This window comes from Formica exsecta, unplaced genomic scaffold (genome assembly GCF_003651465.1).
Source record: "Formica exsecta isolate Colony F162 unplaced genomic scaffold, ASM365146v1 scaffold36, whole genome shotgun sequence".
In the NCBI taxonomy this organism is placed as follows: Eukaryota; Metazoa; Arthropoda; class Insecta; order Hymenoptera; family Formicidae; genus Formica; species Formica exsecta.
The window spans coordinates 205,598-216,817 of NW_021850847.1; the positions used below are offsets into that span (position 1 = coordinate 205,598).

The 11,220-nt window shown below is 31.7% G+C and overlaps 2 protein-coding genes and 1 long non-coding RNA gene across 3 annotated transcripts; 1 reads left to right on the forward strand and 2 right to left on the reverse strand.

Moving 5' to 3' along the window:
- Nucleotides 1-24: 24 nt before the first annotated feature.
- On the forward strand, nt 25-6,831 carry LOC115238840. Its single transcript, XR_003884553.1, has 6 exons — nt 25-144; nt 1,475-1,678; nt 3,190-3,413; nt 3,528-4,074; nt 4,329-4,662; nt 6,324-6,831. It is a non-coding gene; the product is annotated as an uncharacterized LOC115238840 (long non-coding RNA).
- Nucleotides 1,258-2,941, reverse strand: LOC115238838 (multiple inositol polyphosphate phosphatase 1-like). Its single transcript, XM_029812952.1, has 3 exons — nt 2,726-2,941; nt 2,271-2,480; nt 1,258-1,718 (listed from the first exon to the last, which is right to left on the reverse strand). Exons 1-3 carry the CDS (start codon nt 2,920-2,922, stop codon nt 1,469-1,471), a joined length of 657 nt encoding a protein of 218 aa, XP_029668812.1. The 5' UTR covers nt 2,923-2,941; the 3' UTR covers nt 1,258-1,468.
- Nucleotides 6,832-6,890: 59 nt separating the features above from the next.
- LOC115238818 (tctex1 domain-containing protein 3-like) lies at nt 6,891-9,052 on the reverse strand. The gene is made up of 3 exons (XM_029812921.1): nt 9,005-9,052; nt 8,487-8,680; nt 6,891-8,016 (listed from the first exon to the last, which is right to left on the reverse strand). The coding sequence occupies exons 1-3, from the start codon at nt 9,050-9,052 to the stop codon at nt 7,851-7,853; spliced, it is 408 nt and encodes a 135-aa protein (XP_029668781.1). The 3' UTR covers nt 6,891-7,850.
- Nucleotides 9,053-11,220: the final 2,168 nt, after the last annotated feature.

The window sequence follows — 11,220 nt, forward strand, 5'->3', positions numbered from 1 at the left end:
GCCGCAAGAGGTCATCGTGTCTCGCATTTCGATGAATCGAAAGACATCGTGAGATGCAGTCGATTATGAAATGGCGGCGGTGATGGATAAAGATTTGCGCGAAATATCGAATTCTTTTTCGCGATTCTTTCGCAGAATTAGAAGGTAAGGTACTTGCCATTTAAGAACTTCTCTTTTTCGGTAACGATAACGGCCTTACATTTTGTCTCTAATGAGGAAAAAAAATGACTCTGACACTTTTTTTTTCGGTAACGAAATTTAGCATTCGACCTTCGACCGTTTTATTTTTCGGCGCTTTGCTACGCGGCATAATTTCCATGCAAATAAACACACATAAAGAGCACATTAATTAAATTCTTTTAGAAATTACTGAATAATCTCAGTAAAATTTTATTTTAAATCAAATTATATAATTCTTGTAATCTTTTTTTATTTGCAGTATTTAAAGATTTTAAGCGAAAGAATTTTATGCAATGTTTTTGGAGAAGGAAAGTTTTTCTATAATTAATTCTATAAGTTTTTCTATAATTAATTCGATAAGTTTTTCTATAATTTTCTATAATTATTTTATATGATTAAGATATTAAGATTCAAAATTCTTAATATATACTTTATATCGATAATAATATCAATATCATACTTCATTAAGCAGATAAATATTTATTTTAAAATATATATATTTATGAGGGAATTATGAATTATGTATATTTAAAATATATTATAAATAGATATATCTCTGTGTTCATATTCAATATCTCAGCAAAATACAGTACACAATCTTCACTGAATATATATCTTCACTATAATTTTTGGCAAAAAAAATTATAAAATTATACGAGTGAAGAATGCTTATGAAAATTATTCCATTTTTTAACAAAATTTGAGTAGACACTTTGGAAAAAGAAAAGTTTTGTAATATGTCATCTATATATCTGACTATATATATATTTACACTGCATATTACTATATAGTATATCACACTCTATAGCTTACTATATGTTGCTATAATTATTATTACATTGAAAGTAATTAATTGATATAGTAAAACGTATAAATAAATCATTTTGATATAATAAATATATTTTGTATATTAAAATTTTTCTTGTATAATTATTTTGTATAATTAATATCGTGTAATAAATATATAAATATAACAATTAACTCTCTCTTTCTCGTATATGAATAAAGTATATATAAGAACATACATTTTATAAACTACAATTATAATCTATAAATTATATGAATTCTGAAATATTACGTTGCTATCATATATATCATAATAGATTTAATATATTTAATACCTATAAAGCTGCAAGAATTTATTAATACAAATTTAATAGAGCTATATAATTATATATAATTTAATTCTTTGCACGGTTTCTCTAAGAAGAGACATTATTTTCTTATTTAATATTTTACAATTTAAGATCTAATAGCTGTGAAACTATTATATATAACAATAACTTATTCACAGTTGTCGGCTGTAACCAAGGCGGACTAGAACAACGGATACTAATAGGATGACTATGGAATTCGGGAAGCTGGAGGATGCTCCGTTCACATTCCAGCAGACGTCGAGCTTACAATTGGACACCAGTTTGCCTAATCTCCTCTTCAAAAATTCCCAGTCGCAAAGGCCCACCTGGCAGCCTTCGTATCGCACTGGTTTTTCCGCCAGGTAAAACATTACTTTATTGCGGTCGTTGTTGTCGTTACATCTGCAATAGAATACAGATTTTTTATAAAGATTAAGATCCCCTTTAATATAATTAGGATAATAGTATTTTCGTTACGCAGAGAAATTTAAAACCAACTGCTTTTCAATTCTTTTATTAAACTTGGTTTAACTGACTGCTTTATTTAATTCTGATTACTTTATAAAACGGATTAAGAGAGATCTTAAGTATATCCTAAATCAAAGGATACACTTTTAAGGATACAATTAAAAAATATAGAAATTAGAGCATAATTTATGAAGTAGTAGAATAAAAAATCTATCTGCATCTAGCATCAAGCATTCAAAAATTTTGAATGTGTAATTACAAGAGTTGTTGGATAAAATATCGTATATTATTATCGATACTAGAAATAATCGAATATGAAGCAGCAGTAAATTAATAATTAACTTAACTATAAAAGAGAGATATACACGTCAAAATAATTGAAATGGAATAAATAATAATAATAATAAATTTTTAGTGAGGGATTAAAACGAAATAAAACGTGAAAAATAAATGTATGATAAATAAAAGAAACGCGTGTATTCTCACTTGTAAAATACGGCGATAAGATTCGCGGCATAGGACGATATTAGAGACGTGCGCCACTGTCGTCTGGCCATGTCCTTGTAGTTGTAACTAGTCAATCGTGTCGAATCCTCGTTTATGCCCATAGCGGTTAGGAGATTTTGCAGGCTGATTATATCACTGAAGTAAAAGATGCCCGTGGGTTCGCCCGACATCTGATCGTTGGCTATATTCCTAATGGAAAGAGACATATGCTTCGAAATCCTCGATTTTCTGAATTCTGAATTTTCTTCTTTAAATTACAGAATATAAGTATAACGATGTCAAATTATTATTCCTCGCATAATCTTCATCGATCTCTATTTTTAAAAAATTCAGTGTATAAAAAAATAGAATTGGAAGGTTTAATAGAGATATCTCAATTCATATTTCAAGACCGAAAAAAAAATGTTTGATGAGATTCGAATTATAAATGGTACCCAAAATGTTGCATCATATTGTGCAGAAGAGGACATCCTAGACGAGCGTTGATCTCTCGTCCGTAGCCCGCTTTGTAGTAATAATCGAGATCCTCTCTATACTCCAGGATGCGGAGCTCCTCTTTGCTAAAGACGGCGCACCAAGGTGAAAGTTTAGTCACGGTCCAGGCTTTCTCGTATCGGCAGGCGTCATACATTGCATCGATTGTTTCTGGAAATGTTCAAATCTATAGAAATATATTGGCTGTTTCTATAAATATTTGATGAGTGTATAAACTTTTTCATGGACGAGAAATTTTTCGTCCATGAAAAGTTTAAAATAATTGCATAGAATAATTATATTAATAATATAATAATAATAATATATATAATTATAATTCTAATTATATTAATAATATAAAACTTGTCCAATTGTACAGTCCCAATTTTTATGAAAAGTTTACATAAAATAGATTTGTATTTAGACAGCGAGCTTAACGGAGCGGACTCTCATTGGAAGAAAAGCGCTTTTCCTTTCTCGTCTCGCGGATCGCGGAATAAACCTACATTTCGCCGCCGGCTGACGACATCGCAGAATATAATTTATTATCAACTCTTATGAAGAAGCTAGCGTAACGTGGCTGTGCCGATTGCATAACCGGAAGTATTCGCGCGTTCGCCGCCGAAGTTTTGCCGCGAGCATTGCCAGGTAAACCAGTAGATAATAGATGATGCGATAAATTAGCGAGAAGACGATAACGGATTCTTAGAGTTGACTCGCGGTATCTATGTGTATACGCTTTGAAAAATCATCTTTCTCAAGTCCACAGATGTTAGACAATTTATTCAAGTGAAAAATAACTGAACACATCTTGAGGATACAAGAATGCGCGAAGATTCGAACGAGAGATTTGGAGGGACTGGAAGATCTAATTATCTCGCAGGGATTTGATTTTTGTGAGAACATTGTCGACGCGAAGTCCAAAAATAGCCTCCAAGTGAATGAGAGAGTAGAATTATTACGTCGTACATTGATCAATAAAATTCTAATCGATGTAAACTGGTTTCCAGTATACTTCTAAGCCTGGGAGACTCTCCTCTCGCTAGGTGCGGCTATTTTTGAGATTTTGTAATCGACGAAGAATTAGAAATAGCTCGTATGTAATAGTGACGAATAAGGCAATGAAACGCGATTAGAGTCTTCTTCTTTCGCTGATGACTTTACTACTGCTTGGCCTACTTATGCTTAATTTCTCGTGTCCGCACATACCACGCAAGTGCTACTGCCGTATCTTTAAACATCGTTGCAAATCTTATTTCAATGCGAAATCCATTATTCATGCCCGTCCCGCTTCAGGCGTCATTCGAAGGTAATATAACATACGCATACGTGCAGTGGACGAACAGGAAAATATTCATCAATTCTTGTTTTTCACGTAATAGAGATGTTTCGTATGAAGAAATTATTATTATGGAAGTTGTAGAAAATGTATAAATGACATATCTGCTCCGTGTATAATTTCTTTCTAATTAATTTTCTATTAATTTGTTAATTTGTGTAATTTCGAATTTAAAATAACAGGAAATCTAATTGCTACTGTCTAATTCTCTCAATTGATTACAGGACTATTTAATTGGTAGAATGAACGAAATTAAGATTACTCTAACGATTCTTCGATTGGGATGGAATTACTTAAGAACGAAGGATATCGTGATTTATAAAAGAAATCGAGATAATTACTCTTAGAAAGGAAGAGGATATTACGAAAGGAAGAAGATTAGGATAATTATGAAAAAGACTAAGAGAAAATCGAAGCAAGAAACGATCGAATAAAACTTCTTTATGTGAGATTTGTGGATGACTTCAAATCACGATGGCTTAACGTTAACTCTACGTAAAATAGAAAAGATACGCTTAAATATCCTTCATGACAAATTTGCGCAGCTGCAGCGAAACGGTAATGATATATAGTAAAGTAAAAGAATGCGCGTCGCTGTTAGATATATAGCTGTCATATATAGAGATGACGTATGCTCGGGCGTGGAAGAACAGAAAAAAATTTTCAATTATTCGGGAAAACAAATCGAATTTTGTAATTCTTGATTCCTTACATTTTTTGAATACTTGGCATCTTAAAAATTTAATGTAGATTCTTTTTTTTCGCACAATTCTTAAACTAAATATTCTTTAGCAAAGTCTTCTTCGATCTCCTGAACTTTTGGATATATCTATTGCAATATTTCTAAATCTGTGAATTCTTGAATTTTTAGATCTCATGATTAGTATCTCATTTCGTTAATCTATTTATTATTTTCACTTTTTACTAAATTGGTCAATCTTATAGATTCACGAATGGAATTTAAAAATAATTTCTTGATTTCGTGGCAGTCTTCTTGTCCTCTTTGAGTCCTCGATATCCGAATACACAGTTTTTTGAATGCATTTTAACAAAAAATATTCTTTTCATCACGTACTCCGGCAATAAAAATGGTAGACGGCGGGGGCGCGCGACAATTGTTCATGAAAGTAGGACGATGACGCAGGTCACGCTCGATGATTCTTGTTAGAACAGGAGAACAGCGTAATTATATTTGTGTGTTTTACGCGAGCGCGAGTTCGTTTTCAGTGAAATCCGATAATGTATCGGAGTAGACGAGCGGTGATTGCGATCCTCGAATTACGCGATCGAAAGCGAACGCTGCGCACTTTTGTGTCGGATAACAGGAATTTACGAGGGAACGAGAACGCGCACACGATATGTATTTATCGCGCGATATCTCATTCAGGCTACGTTTCTAATTAGATCGTCATCTCGCGTGCGTTGAAGCGCGATATGTTAATTTTGCACGTTAACTTTAAGGTCGCAAATCGAGCGTTTCCGGCGATTCTGACGAGGATTCATCTACATAGATTCAGTGCGAATCTTAGCGTTTAGAATGCGAGAACTTGAGAATCTTAAAAATTTAGAACGGTAGGTTCAAAATGCGGAATTTTTGCGAAACTACTTGTCAGTGAAAATTTTTAAGAATTCTAGAGATAAAGTTGATATTGAAGGATTTTTTTTAAGAAGGCGAGAAACCCCGAGTGTTTAAGAACTTTGAAGTCCAGCTGTCCAAACAAACCTATCATCAGTATTTGATTGATGTCTAATAATTCATAATCTTAAGATTTTTTTAACGAGATTTTTAAAATCAAGTTCGTAAAGTTTTGATCACCAAAATCGAAAAAATTTTAATTTACAGGGCACTAATAACCTGAAATTCGGATTTAAGAACTGAAGAATCTACCAATTCAAGTGTCTAATAAAATTAGAATACTAATAATTTAATCAAATGCTTAGCACATTTAAAAATACAGAATAATTTTAAAAAATTGGAAAACTTGGACAAGAAAGGGGTGAATGTTTATCTCAATAAAGATTTTCATATCAATTTTCTACGAAAGATATTTATAATTTTATGTTAATTTTCCATGAAAGATACTAAAAATTAGGAACACACATGATTTGAAATAATTTTTATATTTTGTTTTATTTCCATCAAAATATTTATTATCTTAATTGATATATTTTGATTATCTTTATGTGTATGCTTCAATATCTTTCTAAATTCCTTTCAGATTAAAGCATAAAGATATGAAAACGGGACTGAATCGATCGGATACATACGAGGATCTAAAAACGCTCGGTGATCTAGGAACAAACAGTATCCGGAATGCTGCAAATTGAGATCAAAGATTCTTGGGAGAGAAAAGATTCACTTCCGAGGTAAGGAATGTAAACAATGCACACTTTCGCGCGCGATCGCCAGGTTTGTGTTCAAAGCCGCTGCTCGCCGCGGCGGTTCGTGTGGTACTGTCGCGCGAGGTCGTCGCGCCTGGTTGCTTACTGGACAGCCGACGGCACCTAGACCTGGCGTCTAGCGCAATTCTAACGTGCATTTCAACCTCGATCTCTTCGACCCGGTTTAGAGACACGCGGGCGTTTCTATTTCAATCGTTCGATCCTTACCACGGTACGCGTTAGATCTTCAGACTCTAGGGAAAAGTCGATCTTGCATTCCATTTCTTATTTATATGCAAAACGTCGGCGAATGAAAGATATTGATGAGAATCAAAGGTGTTTCAATGTTATAATTAATGTAATAATTTTTTTCTATTGTTTAGATATTCTTATATAGGTAAAATGGACTACTATAACAAGGATAATTAATTAAATAAGCTGTGCAAGTTTTATTCACCTCGATACGATTGCTTCGCCGTTGCCAGATGACTTGCCGATTTCCTTCATCTCTCTCTCTCTCTCTCTCTCTCTCTCTCTCTCTCTCTCTCGACTATTCTTTTATGATATTAACGTATCACTCGGAAACACTGATAATTACAATCACTTGCATGCTAATCAACAGATTACGACGATCGCGCAAATTTTTATACGGATATTTCTAACGTTAATCACACGTGACACGTTTTATTCTATTTTATTATATTGTACAAAGTATTTAATTATAGATATGATTATATTTATTAATTAAATGCATTGTAACACCGCTGCACTTGGAGTCGATCTGCTCCGTATTCGTGATGTTTAATTGACGATCATCCTAATACTATTCAATCTGATGATTGATATATTATTGCGTGCTGTTAATCCGAAAATAATGAGCAAATTGTATTTAAATCGGCGAAAACTTTTGCGAGATATAATTCGAATCCAAGCATAAGATTAAAGATATCATTATCGCCCATCAAAGATCGCGATGAAACGATAATTTATGCAGTACTGTTTTTAACGTGAGAATCAATTAATCGCACGGTTTGATAATCGCTAATTGCTATAATCATAGAACATAATCTTCATTTTTTGTCGAGAAATATTCCGACGACACACACGGGACTTACTCGCTCGAATCTCGCCATGTGATAGTCAAGGTTGTATTGATTGTACAGATCTTTCCTATTTAATTTTATGCTGCCACGAAATATTTAACGTATTACAAAATATAAATTATGCGAGATATTCTGTTTCTAGATTTAATTGCAAAATTTATGATTATTAATTAGCAATTAATGTATCGCAATTTTTCGTCATTCACGTCACTCGATTTCTTCGTAAAAAAAAAACGGGCGTCGAATTTTGCGGTAGAATGATCACTCGTAATAGACACCGAACACGCAGCACTGAGCGTAGAAAGTTTGACCTTCGAGAGAGAAGAGAGAATAATTGTCCTTTTCGCTATCCCACAGGAAACCTAGAGTCGTTTCTACGGATTGACTGGCCTTTTCAATTATCGTAACTCTGACGATGATCTTGTGTCTGAAGAGAAATGGAAATAGCAGTATATAAACATAGTGAGTTAAAAAAACTTGATGTGTTTAAAAAATATTTCAGAAATTTCATAAAATCTTTCGGTAATTATACGTATTCAGAATTTTTATACCGGTACATTGCTTCTTGATCTACGTTGTTTTCAGCTCTTCGTCAATTTAAGAATTAACGTGAATTATTTTATTAAATAATTATATAAATTAATTAGAAATAAAATTTATGTCGATTGCATCTTTTTTTATATATGTGCATTTCTATTTATGAAACATGGCTCTCTTGTGTGATTTATTTTACAAGTTAATTTCGTCGATAATGTATACATAAAAAAATTAAAAAAAAAAAAAAAAACTTATACGTATCTTTTGTAAATAGGATTTTTGTCGAGAAGACAAAGACCCTTCCCACCAGGAATATCAGCTGTAAATCTTCGAGGATGCAGTTTCCGTATCCGCACACACCTGTCGAAGTTGAGTTTTTTCACGCGCCGCCGTATTTCCGAAGCGACATCGCCGCACAATTTCGCGACCACCGTATCATCGTACGAGAGCTCGTCCAGACGATTGTTCATCACCGATCTCACGATCTTGTCCACCAAATCGGCTTTGAACGGATTCCGCGGCTCTATGCGGTAAGTGTTCTGATACTTTGGCGTCTGCAACAAATCACACTCTAGTTACAATTTGAAAATTTATCTAATTTTTTATTTAATCTATTTTTATTTTGTTATTATGTATACATATTTTACGTTTTATATATCATATTTTGTGCATGTTTTTTTTTAAACCTTCTATTCATATATGTATACAAGATGCCATCACAACTCGCAACTTTTTAACGCTAAAAAAATTGGCTCTATTAAGAGGAGAGAAAGATATTAAAATTAATTATTAAAATTTAAAAAAATTTGACACCATGTATATTAATATGGGTTTTGTTAATACAATATGAGAAAACATTTTGTACATTAAATTCTTACCTCATTGTCGTCGCAAGTCTTCTCATTTGCGTCGTGTTGGGACGGCATGATATATCTATCTTTAATAATAAATCAAAAAAATATTTGCTATTTCTTTTGCAATAATCAGCTACTTAGTCAATTTTCTTGTAAGAGTGCATGTATCTAAGGTAAACGACAATCAGTCACTTAGAAACGCCACGATCGATAGAGACGAAATTAAATATTCGCCAGGATTGGGAGAATTACTTTTTTCATGTAACTCGTTGTTATTGCTACTCAAAAAGTAACGAGTTGTTACAATTTCTGGAACAGGCAAATTATATATATATATATATATATATGTATATAAAAACACATAAAATTTGTTAAACATTTTTTTACATTCAAATATAGCAAAAGCGATATATTTTTGATATTGATATCGCTATCGATGTAAAGTGTGTAACAATTTGATAACAATTTTGAATCTTAATATCATAATCTGAAAAAACTTTTTTCAGAAACATTGCAATGAAAACTTTTTTTTTAAGAGATCTGCAAATTCTATAAATATAAATAAAAAAAGATTTCCCTAATTTTTTTCTTTTAATAACTTTACAAATATGATCAAAATTGCTTTTTTTGCAATGCCCCTATAACTTTGAGATTTCAAAATCCTGATGTAATACGCTAATTCACGATTCAGATTGTTAAATTCGTTACTAGTTACTGAAAAGGTAGATCAAAAGTTACTTTTTTGAAACATATTACTTCCCAATTCTGGTATTTGTTTATAATGAAATAAAGAATTTAGAGAATCTAAAGAAAAATGCCAAAAATGCCTATATTTATAGGATATATATAAGAATAGAGATAGAAAGAATATAAAGGAGATATAAAAATACATAAATATATGATTCCCGCGATATTGATCAAGCGTGTTTCGGAGTTAAAAAAATTATTTAGAAGAAACATATTATATCTAGAAATATACTTTTTTATTTTTGTATGTATATATATCCTCGATAAATATACGAGCTATTACAATTTTCTTCATGCCTGCTTTTTCTTCTCTTTTTCTCTTTTTTGTTACATCAAAGAATTTGAGCTGGAATTTCCGAAAAGCTTCATCAATTTCTCGGTAACTTTATCCTTCACGTAAGAATACAAGTATTGTATATATTAACACAGACAATGACATAATATCAGACTAACGTGAGATGTACTTAATAATATTTTTTATTTCATTGTACATCGTTTGTAATATTTTCATCGGCGATCCTCTTGATCTCCGCAAAAAAACGTCGCATCTTAATCATTATTTAACAATTCACTCTCTTTTTTTGTTAACATTTTGATACGAGCCTTAAAATACATTTTGTATAGCGGTAATTAATTTGAACTTGCATAAAATTCGACGCATTACCAGTAAAGATAAAGGAATGTAAGTGCTTGTGTTTCGAAGATAGATCTCCGATGATTTACGGGCATGCGTTTTGCAAGGAGCTTTCGGATTCTTCTGAAATTTCTCGAGATTTCCGAAGAACTCTGACAATTATGCAAAGACAAAAGTAAGATAAATTTTTACCTTTACACTGTAATACCCTATAATTGTAATTGTCCTTCATTAGTTTTTATCTTTTTATTTGCTAAAAAGTATTTAAACTTTTATTTATTAATAATTTTGTAATCAACTATATAGGGCTATAATGTCTTTTGAATATTACTTAAAAATTGTGAGGGTCTTGACAACATATGCCAGTCCAAAGGTCTATGGGTATGACTGTGTAAAGTTAAATACTTATCGAAAGTAGTAAAGTTTTGCCGCACGAAGAGTAGCGCGAAAAATACGCTCTCTAAAATATACATATATTCATATTACACATTAATCGACACGTCAATTCCATTTACAAATCCTAATGTCACGACAAAACGATCGTTATATTTGCAAAATTTTACTTTTCATTATCTAACGTCGCAATAGCAATATAATTTCATCGATCTATCAAGCAATTATTAAATTAAAATCATTGCTAGTAAAAAAATAATTACTCTCTTTACTTACGATTAAATCAAATTAATACCCTTTCGCGTTTGGCTGTCTAATAATGCTACGCCTACGTTACATAAATAATTATAAGTACTTTTCTTCATAAAAAAAAAAAGATCTTACGCGAAATAAATAATTACTAAAGAGATTGCGCGATAAAAAATCTTGCTTAAATTCGTAAGAAAAAAAAATTTATAAAAAAAAT

Excerpts from the sequence above, each read along its gene's own strand:
- LOC115238838 (XM_029812952.1), bottom strand. The coding sequence starts at position 2,922 with ATGTATGACGCCTGCCGATACGAGAAAGCCTGGACCGTGACTAAACTT. Across the intron at positions 2,481-2,725 it reads AATATGATGCAACATTTTGG|GAATATAGCCAACGATCAGA; the intron begins GTACCATTTATA and ends TCTTTCCATTAG. Across the intron at positions 1,719-2,270 it reads CTTATCGCCGTATTTTACAA|ATGTAACGACAACAACGACC; the intron begins GTGAGAATACAC and ends ATTCTATTGCAG.
- LOC115238818 (XM_029812921.1), bottom strand. The coding sequence starts at position 9,052 with ATGCCGTCCCAACACGACGCAAATGAGAAGACTTGCGACGACAATGAG. Across the intron at positions 8,681-9,004 it reads AGACTTGCGACGACAATGAG|ACGCCAAAGTATCAGAACAC; the intron begins GTAAGAATTTAA and ends GATTTGTTGCAG. Across the intron at positions 8,017-8,486 it reads AAAAAACTCAACTTCGACAG|ACACAAGATCATCGTCAGAG; the intron begins GTGTGTGCGGAT and ends ATTTCTCTTCAG.